Here is a 21,325-nt window from a genome sequence, read left to right as displayed (position 1 = left end):
ATTAACCCCCGCTAAGCATCCCCATATAAAACAAAAAATGCGGATAACTAGTACCTAGAAATGTAGCCTGGATTCTAAACCCAGCTCCACCATCCATTAGCTATGTGAATTTGGGCAAGTTATTTAACCTCTCTATGCTTAAATTTCCTCATCTATAAAACGGCAACTGTAGTACCAACCTTGTAACATTGTTACAGGATTGAGTTGAAACAGGTAAAGTACCTGGAACACAGTATGTGCTCAATAAATACCATCTATTATCACTACTGCCTGGGCTACTACCACCACAACCACCACTTCTTCCTACTTCATAAAGCCGTTCTGAGGATGAAAGGAAAACAAATTTTAAAAGTGTAACACAGTTCTTGGTACTTATTAGGTTCTCCTAAACGAAGGCTATTACTGTTAAAAGATATCACCTCACTTAAATTCTCATTAAAAACCCTGTGATGTAGGAGCTATTATGATTCCTTCTTTAGAGATGATGAAAACTGAGGCTCAGAGATTTAAAAACTTGCTCAAGGGCACACAGTAGAAAGCCTAACTGAAGTGGACAACAACTATGGGATTGTGAAAAATAAAACAGGATTGAACAAATGGAAACCAGTAATGCAGAATCCTAAAAACTCAGGAAGGAGTATGGACTTGACATAAGGTACAACAAAGATTACTGTTTGTTCTTAAACTAGGAATGGGGCTATATGATGAAAAGGAGGACACAAAATTTCGAAAACATGAGCCAAATAGATGGGTGGTTTCCCCAGTCAATAAATAAAGCAAAACAAGCAGGTGGTTAACGCAGGCTTCAACCTAGGCCTTAGGTCATCAGCACAGTAATGTCGGCACTTAATCAAATTAGCACATGAAGCTTACCAAAAGCTACTAGTCATTCAACAAATAGTCAGGATTTCACAAAAGTGCTGCTTTGCCCAAATGACCACAATGGAACTCAGGTCACAAAGAATACCATATTTAAAAGGAACCAAGGGGACTTCCCTGGTGGCGTAGTGGTTAAGAATCCGCCTGCCAATTCAGGGGACATGGGTTCAAGCCCTGGTCTGGGAAGATCCCACATGCCGCAGAGCAACTAAGCCTGTGCACCACAACTACTGAACCTGCATTCTACGGCCAGTGAGCCACAACTACTGAGCCAGAGTGCCACAACTACTGAAGCCCGCGCGTCTAGAGCCCATGCTCCACAACAAGGGAAGCCACCACAATGAGAAGCCCACGCACTGCAATGAAGAGTAGCCCCCGCTCGCCGCAACTAGAGAAAGCCTGCGTGCAGCAACGAAGACCCAACGCAGTCAGAAATAAATTAATTTAAAAATTTAAATAAATAAATAAATGGAACCTAACACAGGAAGGATAATGCATAATTAGAGTATATGATATGGCTCATTTAAAACTGAAAATGACAGGACTTCCCTGGTGGCACAGTGGTTAAGAATCTGCCTGCCAATGCAGGGGACACAGGTTCAAGCCCTGGTCCAGGAAGATCCCACATGCCGCGGAGCAACTAAGCCCGTGTGCCACAACTACTGAAGCCCGCACACCTAGAGCCCGTGCTCCGCAACAAGAGAAGCCACCGCAAGGAGAAGCTAACGCACCGCAATGAAGAGTAGCCCCCGCTCACCTCAACTACAGAAAGCCCGCACACAGCAACGAAGACCCAACACAGCCATAAATAAATAAAATTGAAAATGACAAATCAAACCAGATGTCATCTTTGCCTACTTAATCAGGAAGTCAGCCCACAAGGCTTCCTCCTATCTTTGCTTGAAACTGAATTACAACTCCCTTCGTGCCCTAACATTCAGGGGAACTAAAACATCCCTTCCTGGAACAGGGTGGAGAAAAATTACAAATGTTATTTTTCCTCAAGGCCAGTGGATCCATCCCAGGTGCCACGGTGACAACTTCATTTCCAAATCACAGCCCCCCTCTGTCATGTAGATTATTCCATGCCCTGGGAAATCTGCCCTTGTCTCGTCCAAATTACTGCCCCACTGCCCAAGTCAATATTGTTAATTGCAAGAATCCAAAGAACATCTTCTGCCTTTTCTAGAGCCAATATACAAAGAAGGAAAGGAACTCTCTTTCATGTATATTTTCATGAACCTGTGTTTTGGGGCCAGGAGAACAATGGATGTTTAAAAAGTACAGCATCTTGTAGTCTGGTGGGCAGAAGCTGATTTATTCATTGACTCTTTTATTAGGAAGATAAATAATTTTTTTACCCAGCTAAATACTAATGGTGTAAATGCCAAAATATGCTAGGCATTCCTTTAATTCAGAAAAATGTCAATGAGTATAGTATCTGCCTTTCATTGAGTCCTAAATGAACTATGTGTATTGGGAAATTTTTTTTGAAGGCAGTTTTTATCCTGAAGAAGTTACTGTAACTACCACGAAGTGGCAGGTTGTTGAGAACAGGGTATGGTGAGATTTGACAGACATCAACTTAATCAAGTTATCCAATTTAACAGCACCAATAATGATGATGTGATGCACTGAGAAGGAAACATCCCTTATAGCAATCCTGTCAAAAAATGTAGTTATGAGAATATAATCAGACAAACCCAACCTGAGAAATCTTCTTCAAATCAACTGGCCTAGATTCTTGAAATATCACTATCATTTGTCACGATGTCAATGTCACAAAAAGAGGCTAAGAAACTGTTCTCAGAGTAAAGGAGATTAAAGAACCTTGACAACTAAATGCAATGTGTGATTCTTGATTGGATCCTGAATCAATTTTTTTTTAAAATCCAGCTAAAACATTATTAGGACAATTGGAGAAATTTTAATATAGGTTGTATTTTAATAATAGTGGTAATATCAGCACTAAATTCCCTGGGTGTGATGATGGTATTGCAGTTACACAGGAGAATGTCTTTTTAAGACTGATAAAATGACATATCTACGACTCTGAAATGGTTCAGTAAAGTGTGTGGAGAGAGAATGCAGGCATGTGTAACAAAGAGAAGGCAGATATATCAAAAATGTTAACAAATGGTGACCCCAGGTAAAGGATATAAAGGTACTTGAGATGCTCTTTTTGCAACTGTTCCATGGGTTTGAAATTTTTCAAGGTAAAAAGTTGAGAAAAATGGAGATGTAAAACTAAAGAATTCCATGAAGTTAAAAAAAAAAATAGTATAACTTGAAACTGAGGACATTCTCCTCCAATGTTTTTTTAACTTCATACTCGCCTGTAGGACTTAGAATGGTACTGATTTTACTTACAGATGTTTAAAGCAAATATTCCAAGTGAATTTTAAAGATTGTCTAAATCTATACTTACAGGAAGGCAGTCACTTAATTTCCTTAAGTAATGAATTAGCTGACTGAAGCTGACGTGCTATTTGAAATTTAACCTGTAAAATCTGCTTAACTTGCTGAGTCAATTTAATGGACACAAACAACTACTTCGGAAAATCAAATTCTTTATAAACAGAACAAAATGATCTACTGACAGACTTTCCTCAGAGGCTCACACATGCACAAAAAAGCCCAAGCAAACAGTGCCTAATAACTGCCACACAGTTAACTCTTACGAACACAATGACAAACAGAATTGCTCAAATTCTCCTATGTTTAACCTATGTTACTGATTCAAGTCCTGTTCTGAAAAACTAAACTCAGGTCCAAGAAAACTGAGCAGCCTTCAAACTCAATGAACAATTTAAACTGTAGCATTCACTTAGGAGCTAGCAAATTATCCTCCTTCCAGTCCTGTTACTGAATTGCTGTAGGACCTATTAGCTAACTTCTCTAAACCTTAGTATTTCCAGCTGTAAAAAGAAGGAAATTCTGACACTATCTCAAAAAGATGATGTGGAAGAAACTCCATTTTCTGTAACTATGTATACTAAGTTCAAGAATAAAAGGATGAACACAAAGTTTTCCAGGCATATAAATAGTCCCGAGGCATTAGACAAAGTTAGCCAAACAGCAAATACCTTAATATACAAATACTTAATTTTGCTATGAATATTTTGTATCCTTTTATCTGATGTGATGGTCAAAAAGTTTTTATTTTTAAAGTCTATCATTCAACCAAATAAAGCATAAATATTCCTTACCTTTAAAAAACTTCTAGCATATATCTATCTATATGTATCATTCACACAGTAGGTAGTTACTCAGTGATTGAAGAAAAAAAAGTAGTAAAAACTCAGGGGAGTTTTCCATCCACGCCTCCTCACTGCAGGTCCTAGGAATGCCTAACAGAGGTACAATATGTTTGCCCTCTCAGAGACCTAGGGGTCTCCTGAAGATACTAAGGAACACACTGCCAGAGGTTACACCTCATGCTGGAGGCCAGGCAAGAACTAGAATTAGGCCTCCAGGGACTTCCCTGGCAGTCCAGCGGTTAGGCCTCCACCCTTCCAAGGCAGGGGGCACGGGTTCGATCCCTGGTCGGGGAACTAAGATCCAACATGCCGCATGCTGGGGCCAAAAAAAAAAAAACAGAATTAGGCCTCCAGACAGTCTTATTCCAGGGGCCCCTCCACCCCCAAACCACATGCCTACCTCAGAAAACCTCATTTTCCCACAAACTGCTAGCCACAAAGTTCTTGATTAGTTACTGACTCCTTGGGAGAAGTGGACAGGTTACTATATAGGAGAAAAAACTCTTGATTGAAACCATTTCACTTCGGAAAATCAGAAAATCTATATGCTCAGCAATCAGGAAACTAGCTAAATAATTTATATTAATTTTTATTAATTTATTAAATTAATTTAGTATTGTTATATTACTTCACTCAACAAGTACAGTCAGCCCTCTGTGTCTGTGGATGTGAAACCCACGACTATAAAACCGGCAAATACGGAAGGCCGACTGTGTTTGCCAAAGGGCTACTGTGTGCCAGATGCTCTGCTAAGCACCAGGGGAACAGACACTGGTCCCTGCCTTCATGATACTTACACTCTCAAGAGGGAGACAATACACTAGACATGTAAACATCTATTAATACATCTATAATACATCTATTATCAGAACTTGTAATTATTTAAGGGAAAAGTAAACCAAGGTTCTATGAGAGACAAAAAGCAGGACTTATTTTGGATTTACCAAAGAGGGAAAACAACATTGAAAAAGGACACTCAACCTGAGCTGTCAAAAAGATAAGAAGTGGGCAGGACGGGGGGAAAAGTATACCAGGCAGAGGGAACAGCAATGCAAGGGCTTGGAGAGTTACTGAAATTACTTGACTGCCAGTGGAAAGGGTGTCTCTTTGGGGGAGGGGACAGTGGCAAGAGACAAGGTTGGTGAGTGGGTGAGGTTACATAAGGTCTTGTAGTCCTACTAAGGAATGCAGATATCCTCTAAGCACATAGAAAAGCAATGAAGGGTTTTTACACAGGGAGTGATTTGATCCAATTATTATTTTAATTCACTTTGGCTGCTGTGTGGAAAACGAATGGAGAGGGCAGGGCAAGAGTGGAAACCAAAGGCTATTGCTTAATCTGGACCAGAGATGATGGACTACAAAATTAGCAGTGGGGATGGTGCTGCATTCAAAATACATTCTGAGCGTGGAGATGACAGGACTGGCTGATGGACTGGATTTAGCGGTGAGGAAAGAGGGCTAGATTTCTGGTTTAAGCAACTGGATGGATAAGAGAAAAGGGCTAGAAATATATTCTGGGGAATCATTTGCATACAGATGGGTAAAATGACCAAGGGAATGTGGAGAGAAAGTGTCCCAGGACTGAGCCCTAAAATACTTCAACATTTAGAAGCCAAGCAAGGAAGGAAGGCGGGGCTATGAAAGAAGACTGAGAAGTAGTCCTTGATGTAGGAGGAAATCCAAGAGAGCACGTCACAAAGCCAAGAGAGCGTCTAGAGTTTCTGTATCAGTTGCTGCTAAGGGATCAAGGAAGTTGAGGCCAGAAAATCAACTTCTGAATTTGACAAGATGGAAGGCTCAGGTAACCTACATAAGACCCATTTCTGTAGACTGGTGAGGATGAAAGCCCAAAAGAATGATTGAGAGAATGAGGGGGTAAACAACATTTCTAAGAAGTTTTCTGGTGACAGGAAGCAGAGAGGGAGCAACAGGCGGACATGGATGTGGGGACAGACAAGGGATTTTTCTTTTAAGATAGATAAATTAAAGCTGGTTTGTATGCTGACAGGAAATGCTTAATAAAGAGGGAAAAATTGATAATGACGGCTTGGGCTAGAGTAATATTATGCATGTTTTTTCAAATTGCAGATTAACCCCCATTAGTGGATTGCAAAATCAATCTAGTGGGTCTACACCCTATTTTAATAAAAGAGACTATCAGAGTGTACTGCATACAGCATTGTCTCATGAAGCTTTCATTTCAGTTACATATACACACCGTGTTTTTTTAAAAGTCTGAAAAACAGTAGTACATGTAGACATTAAACATGAGGCTAAAGAACATAAAAGAAAATATCAATATTAAATAATCGGTGGCAAAGAGAACACAATATAGTATGCCTACAAGTTAACGTCAATCGTGCAAAAATCCACATAAAGAGTAGCTACAGGGCTTCCCTGGTGGCGCAGTGGTTGAGAATCTGCCTGCCAATGCAGGGCACACGGGTTCGAGCCCTGGTCTGGGAAGATCCCCCATGCCGCGGAGCAACTGGGCCCGTGAGCCACAACTACTGAGCCTGCGCGTCTGGAGCCTGTGCTCCGCAACAAGAGAGGCCGCGACAGTGAGAGGCCCGCGCACCGCGATGAAGAGTGGCCCCCGCTCGCCGCAACTAGAGAAAGCCCTCGCACAGAAACGAAGACCCAACACAGCCAAAAAAAAATAATAATAATAATAAATAAATAAATAAAATTTATTTTAAAAAAAAAAGAGTAGCTACAAAAACTTCCATTTGCACCCGGTACAATGAACAGACACGGAAAAGACCATGTGGAGTTAAAACTGTTAGAATGGCTTTTACTCCCTCCCTACACACTCACACAAACAGCTAAATGCTTCTCATCAAACTTGGACAGCACCTGTTCGGAGTTAGGGTTCCAAAGGCGCCCACTGCCCCTAAGCAAAGCTCTACCCCAGCATTTACCCATCTCTCCTCCAAGTACTTCCAGGCCGGACCCAGGGCTTTATACCTTCGAAGTCCCTGCTCCAACACCGGGCCAGGCTCCCCACCGTGACGCCTGCAGTGCTAGTGAGTGGATGAGGGAGGAAAGAGGCACCCTGAAAGGCAGCCGAAACAAGTGGCACTCGGCCCCCCGTGCTGGGCACGCGGTGGGCGTGGGGGCGAAAGTTCGGAGAGCCAGAGCGAGAGCCCCTTCCTCCCCCGCCTCCCGATCCGTCGCCCTCCCCACAAGCCGCGATGAGGGGTCGCCCCAGGTCCACGTCTCCCGGCTCCCAGGGTCTAGCGGTCCCCAGCTGTGAGCGTCTGCCCAAAACCAGCGACGCGCCCCGAGCTGCTTACACTTCCATGTCGACCCCGCCTCTTCGCCTCCGGCCGACAGCACCCGCGGAGCTCCACACCGCCCCGCCGCCGCAACCGGCGTCCACACCGAGCTCCCTGTGGCCGTCTCCGCGCGCCGCGGTGCACGCCGGGATCGCCGCGCTGCACACCGGGAGCCTGGAGGACCCGACGGGGCCGCGAGCCCTGCGTGCCCCTCTAGCCGTCCGAACCCTGTCCTCTACGCCCAGCTCGACTTCAGACTGTTAAGCGTTTGCAGACAGGATTTAGCTCACGTTTTCGTGGTCTAGGTTATATCTAAGTAGTATGAATAAAGTAAATTTCCAAAGACGTAATCGTATTAGTAGGCCTTTGGGCATTAAAATCCCACCCCTGGAATAGTAGCAATGGCAAGGGGCGAGACGGCCTGGGGCCGCTGGAAATGCTCTATTTCAGGACCTGGGTGCTGGGTACGCGGTGTGTTCCGTTTCTGAAAATTCAGCGAGCTGCACGCTTAGGTGCATTTTTCTCTATGTGTGTTATAATTAACTAAAACGTTCTAAAAAGTGGGGGAAAAAAATCTCCTCCTCCCTTCTCCCATTTCCCATTCTTCAGAGCTATTTGGCAGGAAAGTACAAAGAGCTTGAATGACAAGCACAGTCTCTGACCTTCCAGCCTTTCTAGGAATTTGTCGAAAGGGAATTATCAGATGCTTGAAGAAAGATCGATGTGTCATGATAATTTTGCTGGGAGACAGCCTAAATACCCAACAATGAGGAGTTGATAAATCATGTTTGAACCATACAGTATAATATCAATATATGTGACCACGAGAAATCATGTAGCATAATTTGATATTATAGGGAAATGCTCAAGATAGGATTTAAAAGATGAAAAATGATGTGGTGTGACTCTAATAACCTAAGGAAAAATAAGCATAGGGAAAAAAATACCTAAGGGTACGGGAGATAGAGCCACCTAATCTACTAAATTTTGTGTTCTTAAAAAAAAAAAAAAAGGTGAAATGTTGATGTCTATTATTTTCTGGAATTTTGGTATGGTTTGAAATATTTCTTAAAGACTGGAAGGAAATATGCCAAAAATTAACAATGGCAGGTGTCTTTTTCCCCCACTTTTTAATAGTTATATCAGATCATTTACTAAACACATTCTCTTTGCAAGGCCCTTGATAAGTGCTTTGCTATTCCGTGATATTAACAGTAACAGTGCAGGCTTTGCAGGCAGCCTGTGATTCTATTTACCTCCATCACTTTCTTAGGGGATGTTTAACCCTGGGAGATTACCTAACTTCTCCTAACCTCAGTTCCCTAATGTGTAAATCATAGATCTGTCTGTTAGATACCTAAAATGCCTGGCACATACTTAGTGCTCAACAAATAATAATTACCGTGACAGTACAACTGTGACACTCTATGAGGTAGATTCCTTTGTTATTCAAATTTTACTACTGAGGAAACTGAGCCAAGCTTGGAGAGATTATAATTTACCAAAAGTCCCTTCTCTAGGAACTTGTCCAGTAGAGATTCAAACCCAGGCAATCTGAACAAATACACAGGTGTATTAAATTGTTAATGGTGACTGATGACTGGGACTTCCCTGGTGGCGCAGTGGTTGGAAATCCGCCTGCCAGTGCAGGGAACACGGGTTCGAGCCCTGGTCTGGGAAGATCCCACATGCTGCAAAGCAGCTAGGCTCGTGTGCCACAACTACTGAGCCTGCGCTCTAGAGCCCGCAAGCCACAACCACTGAAGCCTGGGCACCTACAGCCCATGCTCCGCAACAAGAGAAGCCACCGCAATGAGAAGCCCGTGCACCACAACGAAGAGTAGCCCCTGCTCGCCACTAGAGGAAGCCTGCGCACAGCAACAAAGACCCAACGCAGCCAAAAATAAATTAATTAATTAATTTTTTAAAAAATAGTGACATGACTGGATAAATGAAATATGCAGTATTAATACAATGGAATACTATTTGGCAATAAAAAGGAATGGAGTACTGATACATGCTACAACATGGATGACCCTCAAAAACATGCTAAGTGAAAGAAGCCAGACACACATACTGTATGATTCCATGTATATGAAATGTCCAAGAATAGGCCAAAAAATCTATAGAGACAGGAAGTGGATTAGTGGTTGCTTAGGGCTGGGAGAGGGGCTAGGGTGGTGAAGGAAAGCTGATGGATACTTTCTTTGGAGGGAAACAGAAATGTCCTAAAATTAGATTGTGGTAGTGATTACACATCCCTGTGAATACACTAAATAACACTGAATTGTACACTCTAAATGGGTGAATTGTATGTTATCCAAATTATATATCAATAAAGCTATTAAAATGATTTTTACTGGTATTTGCCTGTGGGGATTGCTTGGAAGAGAAGTGAGGGGAATTTTTAACATTTAATTTTACACATTCGGAATTTTAAAAATATTTTTCAATATACATGTTATTTTTAAACCATCAATACAAAAGAAAAAAATTTTTTTGGCCACACCTCACAGACTGTGGGATCTTAGTTTCCTGACCAGGGATTGAACCCAGGGCCACGGCAGTGAACATGCCAAGTCCTCACCACTGGACTGCCAGGCAACTCCCTACAAAAATATTTTTAAAACAACGAATTTACTTTAAAAATCAACAAGTAAATAAAATGCCAACCCAGACCCAGCTGGTCTAATTCATGTGGAGAGTCCCCATCGTGTTATTCACTCAGCAAACATGTACTGATGGCCCATTCGGTGGTGAGTGTACCAATATGAATAATACACACCTCCTACCCTGCCTAGCTGACAGCCTAGTTGGGAACGAGCTCTGGACATCAATAACTACGATATGCTGTGTTTAGACGCTATGGAACAGAGGAGGAAATGACTAATGAGGTGGAGAGACGTCCCAAGGCCAGGGGTGTTTGAGTGGGGTGTGGGAAGGAACACACAAGGCCAAGGCTTCAGGGATGGGCTTCCACAGAAGAGAAGCTAGTGCCTTTGAGGACCCCATGATAAAATGGCTAAGCTCCAGGTTCTCCAAGGGATGCTACCCTAAGACTTTGGGGGCCATATTCAGCCACCCAACCTATGGCATGGAGGCAGCCAAGTAGTCAGGAGAGAGGCCCTCCCCCAAGGGAAGGCTGCCCAGAAGGAGCCTGTGCAACAGGTAACCCAGGCAACAAAGCTGGGCCAGTCCATAGCTGAAATTCCTGCCTGGCGTGTCCCCACTCAGGGCCTCCCTGAAACTTTCCTAACTTGAGGCTGCCTAACGAGTCTCTGTTCTTCGCCACCCAAATCATACCACCCTAGAAAATGACTTTTCTTTTCCTTAACACCTGGCTTTTTAGGCAGAGGTATTAAATACATACAAAGGGCTAGAGAATGAGCAAAGCCCGTGTGCCCTCCAAGTGGAAATGTCCTGTTGAACACTGAAGCTTTTAGGTTTAGAGCTCAGAAGAAAATAAGCAGATAGAGCTTTTGAAGGTATAAGTAGAAATTGAAGCCTTTAAAGTGAAGTCACCCAGGGAGAGTCTAGAATAGTAAGACTTGGGGGCTTACCAGCTGCCAGAGAGTTGATGTAAGCTCTTCACATGTGTACACTCATCTAATCCTCACGAAATCCCTATGGGGATGCATGCCAGGCATGGCGTTAGCGTGGTCGCATTCACTTCTCTCAGGAGTCGTCAGAGTTAAGCACTATGATCAGCCCATTTCACAGAGAGGAAAGTGAAGCTCAGAGAGGAGTCAGGAAGTGTCAGAGCCAGGGTTCTCACTGTTCTCTGGCCAACTCCAACCTCACCTCTCTCCTGGCAACATTAGGGATTCCTCCCTGTTCTGCACTAGACCCTTCCGAGACTCTTTTGCTGTACCAAGGTGGAAATTTTAGGGGAGAGAGGCCGGGCAAGGTTTTCATTCTTCCGAGGCAGGTAAATTCCGTACAGCACTCAGCCCTCAGCTGAAAATGGGTGTGGTCCATTGTCTGAACAGTCATGGACCCCCAAGCTGGCAACGAGGATGGACACAGAAGGTTTGCCTATGGTCAAGGCTCCTCAGACGGATGTTATTGCTGCTTGCACAGAACACAGGCTTCGTGGCCAGACTACTGGTAGTCATTCTCAGCTCTGCCACTTCCTAGCTGGGTGTTTTGGGGCAAGTCACTTAATCTCTCCCAGACTCAGTATTCTCATCAGCAGAATGGGAGTAATTATAGCATTGACCACAAAGGGTGGTTGTGAGGATCTAAGTACGTGATCACTATATAATATGTTTAGCATAGTGCCTGGCACACAGTTAGAGCTCAACAAATATTAGTTATCGTTGTTTTGTTTCTTGTTCTATTTATATACAGGAAATGCCTCAGGCTACCTCTAAATTTCTTCCTTAATTTTTTCTTCCCTCAGGCAGGAGTCAGAGCTTTGGATTTCTGAGGATGATGCTCAGGAGATGTAATGAGGTAAGAGCCTCTCCCTTTCCTCCCTGACTCCCTCTTCTCCTGGGAGCACAGTTACTATTATCAATAATAGCAACGAGGGACTTCCCAGGTGTGCAGTGGTTAAGAATCTGCCTGCCAATGCAGGGGACACGGGTTCGAGCACTGGTCCGGGAAGATCCCACATGCTGCAAAGCAACTAACCTGTGCACCAAAACTACTGAGCCTGCGCTCTAGAGCCCGCGAGCCACAACTGCTGAGCCCACGTGCCACAACTACTGAAGCCCACGTGCCTAGAGCAACTAGAGAAAGCCCGCGTGCAGCCAAAAATTTAAAAAATAATAATAATAATAGCAATGAAAGCACATTTATTGAGCCCCGATTGTATAGCTGCCAGACCTAGTGTCGAGATTTTACATATATTATTAACTCAGATTCTCACAACAAATCATACAAGCTGGGTATTTTTACTCATTTATTCATTCTTTTTTTTTTTTCATTTAACAAATACTTATTGTGTTCCTTCAATGTTCTAGGTACCCGGAGTACATTAAAAAATAAAACAGACAGAAATCACTCACATTCTAGTGTGCAGGGACAAGTGCAAATAAACAAATAGATGACAAATACAGTATGTCAGAGAGTGAAGGTGGTGTGGAGAAAAATAAAGGTGAGGAGGCGAGAGAGAGAAGGAGAGCAAACTGCTCCTTTAAACAAGGTAGTCAAGGAAAGTCCCCACTTTCTGAGAAGGTGACATATGAGCAGAGACATAAAGAAGGTGAGGGAGTGACACACACCGAACAGCAAGAAGTACAAAGACCCCATGGCAGGGACCTCCCTGGTGGTCCAGACTCTGCGCTCCCAATGCAGGGGGCCCGGGTTTGATCCCTGGTCGGGGAACTAGATCCCAAATGCATGGTGCAACTAAAAAGTTCAACTGAAAAGATCCGCATGCCTCAATGAAGATCCCGAGTGCCACATCTAAGACCCGGCACAGCTAAATAAATAAATAGTTTTTAAAAAACAACAAGCAAACAAAAAAAAAAACATGGCAGAAACACCTGTTTGTTTTGTTTTGTTTGTTTGGGGTTTTTTTTTTTTGCCTCACCGCGTGGCCTGCAGGATCTTAGTTCCTGACCAGGGATTGAACCTGTGCCCTCTTCAGTGGAAGCATAGGGTCTTAACCACTGGACCGCCAGGGAAGTCCCCAGGCCTGGATGTTTGAGGACCACACCGAGCCAGTGTGGCTGGAGTAGAGAGTGAAAAGTCACAGGAGGAGAGGACAGAGATGTAAGGAAGGAGGAGGCGGGGCAGGTCACTGAGTTCTAGGCCACTGGAAGGATGTTGGCTTTCACTCTGAACAGAATGGGGAGCCAAAGGAGTGTTTTGAACAGAGAAGTACCGTGACCTAACTTAAATTTTAAAAGGATCCTCTGCTCCCGTGTTAAGAAGGGACCCTCCAAGGGCAAGGGTAGAAGCAGGGACACCAGAGGAAAGACTGTTGTAACTAATAGTCAAGGGAAAAGATGATGGTGGCTCAGTCCAGGAAGAAGCAGTGGAAGTGAGAGAAACAGATTCTGGATATAATTTGAAATAGATCCAACAGGATTACATGACTGATCAGATTTGGGTGTGAGGAAAAACGGGAGTCCAAGGGTTTTGGTCTGAGCAACTAGATGGTTGGTGTTGGCATTTATTGTCATGGGAAACACAAAATGACACTCACATTCAGGACTGGGGAGATCAGGGGTTCAGTTTTGAACATGTTGACTTTTAGATGTCTTTTAAACATCTGAGGAAAAAGATCAAATAGCCATTTGGATATAAAAGACCGCCCCGGCCCCATTTTACAGTAAGTGACAGAGTTGGAATTTAAGCCAAGGTAAGTTTGACTCTGCCACCCTTACCTTTTGTGTTAAATATCTGCCACCAGACTTTTGCTTCTGGCCAAGATAGAGTCAGTTGGGATCTGATTTACCATCACACGTGAAACAACCAAAAAGCAAAATTAAAAAGGCAAATAGGGACTTCCCTGGTGGCCCACTGGGTAAGACTCTACACCCCCTATGCAGGGGGCCCAGGTTCGATCCCTGGTCAGGGAACTAGATCCCACATGCATGCCACAACTAAAGAGTCCACATGCCACAACTAGGAGTCCGCATGCCACAACTAAGAAGCCCACATGCTGTAACTAAGACCCAGCGCAGCCTAAATCAATAAATATTTTTTTTTAAAAAGGCAAAATACATGAAACAAAGTTTTTCAATGAAAGATCGTGATGCCTGGGAGACAGGAAACAAAAGAGGTGAGCCCTATAGTAATCCAGCTTACTATTTTGAGAAAGTTCCAAGGACATGATGCAGGGAGGAAGAACCGAGGCAGAGTCTGGCAGACCCCCTGAGTTGAGAAAAAGAAGTGGAGCCTAGAGAGACAGAGGACTTTAGAGTTCATCAAAAAGAGTAACAGGGAGAAGAGAACTGTGAAGATCTACCGAGGGTTCCCTGCGAGTATTCAGTGGATTACTGATTAGTGCATGCATGTGAGGAAACTATCTGAGTTTGGGGAAAGAACCATCCAAAAGGATCAAAAAGAATAGTGCCTATTCCTACCAGCCAGACTGGGAAAACTCATAATTCACTGGGTAGAGTATTCAAGAAGGTCTTCCCTTATTAGTGGGGAATAATTAGCTCTAGACTGCGCATTGCTTCTGACCTAAGAGATAATGAAAAGCAAAACCCAAAAGAATCAAACTGTTTCCAAGTAACTTAACTGCATCTCAGAGAAAAGCTCAAAAAGATTTATAGGAATACAAAAATATCCAACACCTAACAAGATAAAGATCTCATGTCTAGCATCCAAAAATTTCTAGGTATGTAAAAAGACAAGAAAATATGAACCATAATGAGGAGAAGGATTAATAAATCAGAGAAGGACGTTAAAAGTTATTATAACTATAATCTATAGAAATTGGCTCATGCTGATATGGAGGCCAAAAAGTCCCCAAATCTGCCATCTGCAAGCTGCAGGACCAGGAAAGCCAGTGGTGTAATCCGGTCCAAGTTCAAAGGCCTGAGAACCAGGTATTTACGCAAGGGAAGTGAAAGCATATGTCCATAGAAAGACTTGCACATACAAGTTTTATTTGTAACGACCACAAATTGGAAGCAACTCAAAAGTCCATCAACAGGCAGCTGGATAAACAAATTGTGGTATATCCATAGAATGGAATATTATTTATCAATAAAAAGGAATGAACTATTGACACATGTACTAACATGGATAAATTTCCAAATGGTTATGCTGAGTGAGAAAAGACAGATCAAAAAATATAATAATTTCATATATATAATAATTCCATGTATATATAGAGAGAAAATGTAAGCTAATCTATTGTTACAAGCACATCAGTGTTTTCTTGGGGATGGATGGGGAGAGGCAGGAGAAGGAGATTATGAAGAGGGTAAGGACAATTTTGGGTATGATGGGTACATTCACTATTTTGATTATGGTGTATTTTCATGGGTGTACATATGTCAAAACATATCAAACTGTACACTTTAAATATTTGTATATTATTGTGTATCAATTAAATCTCAATAAAGCTGATACATACATCATATATATGTACATATACGTACACACACACACACATCCATACATATCCAGATTCATGAGGCTTTTAACAGTGAGACTGTGAGCATTTTTTAACACTTCCCCAACACCCTTTCCAGCCTCAATTCATTTGCCAAAGGTTTTGATCCCTGTACGTTGCTGGGTATTCAGGAATGTGACCTCATATTTGCAAAGTACCTCTGGCTTTGACACTTGACCTCCCAGGAGAGGATGTCAGGCCTCAGACACTAGCAGGTAGATCCCAGGGGTTTGCCACAGCACTCTCTCAGTTGTCAGGACCACATGACTCACAGCTGGTCTCAAGGGCTTCCCTGCCCACCTAGGGGCCTGCTGCAGCCCTGTTCTGGGACTGTTGTGGGAGAAGACAGGAGAGGTTGGGAGGTCACAGAGATAAAGAGGATGAGGCCTTGCTTCCAAGGAGCCCACAGTTGGGTGGGGGAGAAGACCCAGAAGCCACAACTACAGTGCTCCCAATTCAGGGAAAGACTGCTAGATGCTTCTCCAGGATCGCATGGGAGCCCAGAGCTGGACACCTGGATCAGCAGGGAGTCTTCCCAACGTTGATGATGCTTGGCTCGAATACTGACGGATGAATGGGAGTAGCAAGACAGACAGTGAGGGAAGGCATTCCAGGCACAGGGAGGAGCACTTAGGAAAGCTTGCAACAGCCTGATGCAACAGCCTGATGCACTCCACTCTTGAGTGAGGGCTAAAAACCTTCAACCCATGAGGTATCCCAGCTACTGGTCCCTTCTCCCCTCCATTCCATCCTCAATACTGCTGACAGAAGTATCTTTCTAAAAAAATTTTGGTTCCCTCAATTTTTAAAATCTGTTGGCTCCCTATGACCTATGGGAGGACCATAGGTCCTATCAAGACCAAACCCTCTCGTTTGACATTCAAGGCGCTTTACAATCTTACCCCAACCTACTTCCCACCTCTCCTTCCCACCTCCATTCTAAAGCCCCTGACCCTTTGTTATAGCCACTCTTGGTTTCCTGTTCTGCAAGCAGGCCATTCACTTTCTGGCCTCTGGCCTCCCGGACTTTGCCCAGGCTGCTACCCCCCGCCCCCCGCAGGGAATGTTCTAACCCCCTTTTTCGCTGAGCTAACTCCCTTTCATCTTCCAAGACTCAACTCAGGGGACAACTCCCCCAGAATGTGGAACTTCCAGGGCAGAAGTTCAAGGGCCCCTAAGGCCAGAACCCCGCTGTCTGTTTTGTTGAATAATTAGTTAATTAATCGCGTCAGGGAACCCTTCCCTGAGTACCCCAAGATGGACGCCCCACTCTGCGCTGCCCTCTGTGCCCCCTGCACGCCTTATCCACGCTTTGTTAGAGCTTCTTGAGGCAAGCATCATTTCTTATGCTCACTTCCTTTTCTTCAGTGTGTAACTCTGTACCTACCACATAGGAGGTGCGGGTACGTGTTTTTTGTTGAACGAATGATCGGGCGTGGCTTTTCACCTTGTGTCTCCTGTGAGCCCGCCAGGCCCGGCCCAGTGTCTTTACCTCTATCCCTAGCCCGGGTCTCCCTCCAGTGCCCGGAGCAGTCTGCAGCCTTGATCACTGCCGCCCTGGCACCACCCTCACAGTCCCTACCGCCTCCTTAGGGCCGCTCAGCCCAAAGCCGCTCCGGAGACGGCTCCGCCCACAGCTGGGGTTGGAGGGCGGAGGCAACGCCCACCGGGCCGGGCCGCCTGGGATTGGTGCGGCCGTCGATAGGAGGCGGGGACAGCGCTGGGCTGCTGTTGACGCTCTCCCGGCCTGAAAAGTCCAGCCCCGCGGCCGTGGAGAGAAGCACTGCGCGGCCAGGCGGTGGTAAGTGCTCGGCGGCCGGACAGGCTGGACGGGCGGGACTGGCGGGACTGACGGGAGCGGAGGACGCAGAGGACCCGCGCGAACGCGCTGGGCGCTGCCCACGTCCGCCTCCGCCACAGGCTGCGCTCCGCCAAGGGCAGTGCCCCAACCCGGAGCCGGCCCCGCTCGGGGAACACCGCCCGGTGGCCGACGAGGTCGTCAGTCCCGCCCTGTCTTCCAGACCCGGAGGACCTAGGCTTCCGGACGGCAAGGAACCGCCCAACATGGCATCGGAGGTAAGTGGGACCTCGAGGACGCCGGTCCTCCAAGCCTCCAAACGAGGGGGAGGGGCGCCCTGGGCGCCAGTCGGGACAGTGACCTGCGCACGCGATCTCCCCGAGCCAGACCTGCCGCCCTCCATCCTCCTGGTAATTGTCCTCGCTGGCTTCAGGCAGTGGGTACCCCCTGGCGCACCTGCCAGAGCCCGAAAGAGAGCTTTGCCCCAACTTCCCGGTGTCCCCACCACCATCTGCTCTCCCCCGTCCCTCACCCCTCCCCAGGCAGCCTTTGTGGCAAACGCACCAACCCACACTGCTGGGGAAGGTGGCCCTGACCTGACCGTGATCTAGGCGGGGTAGGAAAGGTGTGGCCCACTCATTCAGCACCCTCACCTCTTCATTCCTTCCTCCCCGCCCCCTGCCCCCCGTCCTCCTGTCAGTCCCCATCCTGTGCCCCTCTCCTACCACAGCAGTTGTCCCTGTGTATCAGAGTCCACAGGACTCTTGCGTGTGCTAAGAGCCAGGAGGTAGGGGACCGTGCCGTGTGGCCCCAGGACCTGGTGGCTTCCTCATTGGCCTCTCTCCCTCAGAGCCAGAGGACTCCTGGGTTCTCTTTCTGACTGAGTGGCAGGAGTCTGAGGCACAGGTTCCTTTCCTTGAGCCTCAGTTGATTTACCCGGCAGATGGGGATAATATTAGCTGTCTGCCTTCTCTGTAAGGTACTGGATCATGAGGTCATTGCTTTGAACTCTTCAGGTAAAAGGGGCTGTTTGCTTGATGCCAGAGAAGGGAACCCTGGGGCTGGGAAGCAGGAGGTGTGGGCTCCAGTCCCTCCTGGCCCCCATCAGCTGGCAAGTCACTTCCTCTCTGGGCCTCAGTTTGTTTATTGAATAAATGCGTTAAGACTGTCTGCCCTGCTAGCTTCTGGGTCATGGTGGAGGGCCCGTGGCAGGGCCTGGACTTTGGAGCCAAACAGACTTGGCTTCTGAAGCAGTCACTCGACCTCCCTGAACGTCTTTCCTCATTTGTAAAATAGGGGTAACCTCATAGGGGGGTGTAAGAGCATCTGGAGAATGCCTGGCACAGGGCGAAGCAATAGTAGGTGCTCAATAAATCATGGCTAACGACACTAAGAGGGACAACGCCGGTATTTCCTGTGTGTTCTAAATTGGCTGTTGCTCTTTCATCCCAGCCCGAACCAGTGTCCCTGTCCCCTTGCCCCAAAGGGATCCTTCTGACCCAGATGTGCCCTGGCTCACAGCAGTGCCCTCTCCCACCACCTCGCCCCTCCCTCAGTGCCCAGGTGGTGGCACGTCACTCTGACATCCTCCTGGGGTCCTTTTAAGACTGCCGGCAGGGTAGGAGCTTGGCCCCAATGCAGAGTGGGCTGCCTTCAGGAAACCAGGGCACCAGGCGACCTCTGCTTGCCCCAGGCCATCCTGTGGGTTGGCACTAATTGGTTTGGCTGCGGCCCCACTTGTTAAATAGTTGTTATTACTAACAACCCACGAAGCGAGTCCAGGGGCCTGCTGGGGGAGGTGATGACAGGCCCCTGGCTGAAGGGCAGCCTGCCTCCCCATCCTGACTGGCTGGCCCTGACCCTCTGGCCCCAGTGGTCAGGACCAGGGCCCCACGTGGTGCTTTGCTGGAGATCTAGGCTTGGCGGGGCAGCAGGGGTTAAGGGGCAGGTCCAGCTCAAAAGGCTGAGTGGGGGCAGAGGCTACATCTGCAGGGCAGAGTCCTCTGGCAGCCAAGGCTGCTGGGCACTGAGGGGTCAGCTCACAGCCTGGGGCCAGAGCACGGTGGAGGTCCCGGGGGTGCACACAGGAGTGAGGAGTGGAGCTAAGGCACACCCTGACCCTGGCAGCCCTCGGCCCCTCCCTTAGCAATACCTAGAACTTACTGAGTACCAGGCACTGTGCTATGTATGCAGTTAGCTTAATCTAGTGGCTTAATCTAACAACTCCATCAGATAGATGCTATTATTATTCCTATTTTATAAAGGGGCAACCCTGAAGGTTAGAGAGGTAATATAACACTCCTATGGTCAGGTGGCTAACTGAGGTCTGGGACATTGCAGGGAGACAGAGGAGAACATATGTCCCCAGTGGCCACTGTAAACCCCCCTCCACAGAAAAGATGCCAGTGAAGTAACATTCCCATCTCCATCCCGGACCACTCCCCTCCTGTCCTTGGCTCACTGGGCACGAGGACTGCCCCTCAGGGGTTCTGCGCTCCCTCCCCCATCTGTCCCATGCCCTGACCTATGCCCTCTTTCAAAACAGAGGTGTCTCTGTCCCATCCCTCTGCCCTTGGCTCCTGGGGGGCAGAGGGTCAGCTAGTGACCTCCTAGAAGGCCAATGATAACGGGTGTGTCCGGGGAGCTCTCCAGAGGAGTGGGGGGTTGGGACCTTAGGCCCCACCCCAAGCTGGGGGAGGGAGATGCAGGTAATTTGAGACTGATGGGGCCCCTCAAGTGCCTCCTCACCTGTCCCTGCAGCAAATGTTCAGAACAGCGGAGCCAGCAGAGAGGTCCTGGTGGCGTGTGGGGTTTAGAGCAGGGCTTCGACTTCCGGCTGCCGAGGTGCCGTCCGGGCTCTGCCACTCTCAGCAAGGGCAAGGTACAGATCTGCTCTGTGCCTCAGTCTTTCCTCTCTGTAGCAGGATAGTATTGGTGCCCAGTTCACAGCGTTGCTGTCTGCGTGACAAGCAAATAATGGTGCCTGGCAGACAGTGAGAATGCGACATATGTTAGCCAGTAGTATTGTCATTATCCCTGGTACATCAGAGCTGGATTCCAGAGTGACTTCTCACTTTGGTCAGTGGCAGGAAGGGTCCTAGAAGTTCTGCTGTGGTCTCAGGGGTGCCTGCCACCATCTCCCTGGAGCAGCGCCCCCATGGTGGGAAAGAACCTAACTTCAGTGTCCAGCCAAGTTCCCACATTGACTCCCTCAGTGACTCTGGGCAAGTTCCTAACCCTCTCTGAGCCTCAGTTTCCTCATCTGTCCAGTGAGAATAACCCTGCCCGCTGGCTCCCACTGCCGTCAGATTTGATAACTCTCCTCAGGGCCCTTTGTGGGAGGTACTGTTCTCAAGCGGGGAGGAGACTAATTGCTCGTGCCCTCCTGGCCAGAGCGGGAAGCTGTGGGGTGGCCGGTTTGTGGGCGCAGTGGACCCCATCATGGAGAAGTTCAACTCGTCCATCACCTATGACCAGCACCTCTGGGAGGTGGACGTGCAGGGCAGCAAGGCCTACAGCCGGGGCCTGGAGAAGGCGGGGCTCCTCACCAAGACCGAGATGGACCAGATACTCCAGGGCCTGGACAAGGTACTCTCCACACCCCCAGGCCCAACCCAGGGTCCCTCCCTGTGGTCCCAGGCTTTCACCAAATCCCCGAGCGAGCGCAGGCTGCGGTATCATCCCAAGCCTGTCCTCTCCCCTCGTAGTGATCATATGCCTAGAGAGATGCCCTTTAACCACATGCTGTGCTGACTGTCTCTCGTTGTCCCTTAATGCCCCTGTGGTCCTGTGGCTCCTAAGCAAACGTGCTCTTGGCCTGTGATGCTCCTCGGGGGGGGAGCGCTGCCAGGACTCAACTGCTGATGCCCGCCCTCCTGACCCCCGTGTTGCTGCTGTCTGCTACAGGTCGCTGAGGAGTGGGCCCAGGGCACCTTCAAACTAAACCCCAATGATGAGGACATCCATACGGCCAATGAGCGGCGTCTGAAGGTGAGGCCACCCCCCCACCTCACCCCCGCCCCTG

The 21,325-nt window shown here is 47.1% G+C and overlaps 2 protein-coding genes across 10 annotated transcripts in view; one reads left to right on the top strand and one right to left on the bottom strand.

The window, feature by feature from the left end:
* Window positions 1-21,325, bottom strand: part of CRCP (CGRP receptor component) — a 98,845-nt gene that overhangs the window by 73,427 nt on the left and 4,093 nt on the right. For 3 of the 7 annotated variants that reach the window (XM_082432464.1, XM_082432466.1, XM_082432467.1), the window contains exon 1: window positions 7,439-7,554. The exons of 1 other annotated variant lie outside the window; for it this stretch is intronic. In XM_082432464.1, the coding sequence (XP_082288590.1) occupies window positions 7,439-7,446 (8 nt within the window). In that variant the 5' untranslated portion in view covers window positions 7,447-7,554. Of the gene's footprint in view, window positions 1-7,438; window positions 7,557-17,662; window positions 20,689-21,325 lie in introns of those variants that run through there. 3 more of the 7 variants (XM_082432465.1, XM_082432470.1, XM_082432468.1) reach the window with 3 other exon arrangements.
* The window catches only part of ASL (argininosuccinate lyase), a 9,676-nt gene continuing 5,539 nt past the window's right edge, over window positions 17,189-21,325 (top strand). Inside the window, exons 1-4 of one of the 3 annotated variants that reach the window (XM_082432379.1) lie at window positions 17,189-17,304; window positions 17,525-17,579; window positions 20,779-20,889; window positions 21,208-21,291. In XM_082432379.1, coding sequence (XP_082288505.1) covers window positions 17,568-17,579; window positions 20,779-20,889; window positions 21,208-21,291 — 207 coding nt within the window. In that variant the 5' untranslated portion in view covers window positions 17,189-17,304; window positions 17,525-17,567. The other 2 variants (XM_082432377.1, XM_082432378.1) reach the window with 2 other exon arrangements.

This window comes from Balaenoptera physalus (genome assembly GCF_965194825.1).
Source record: "Balaenoptera physalus genome assembly, chromosome: 16".
In the NCBI taxonomy this organism is placed as follows: Eukaryota; Metazoa; Chordata; class Mammalia; order Artiodactyla; family Balaenopteridae; genus Balaenoptera; species Balaenoptera physalus.
Note: the sequence above shows the minus strand (reverse complement) of the source record. Positions and strands in the feature narration are given on the sequence as shown.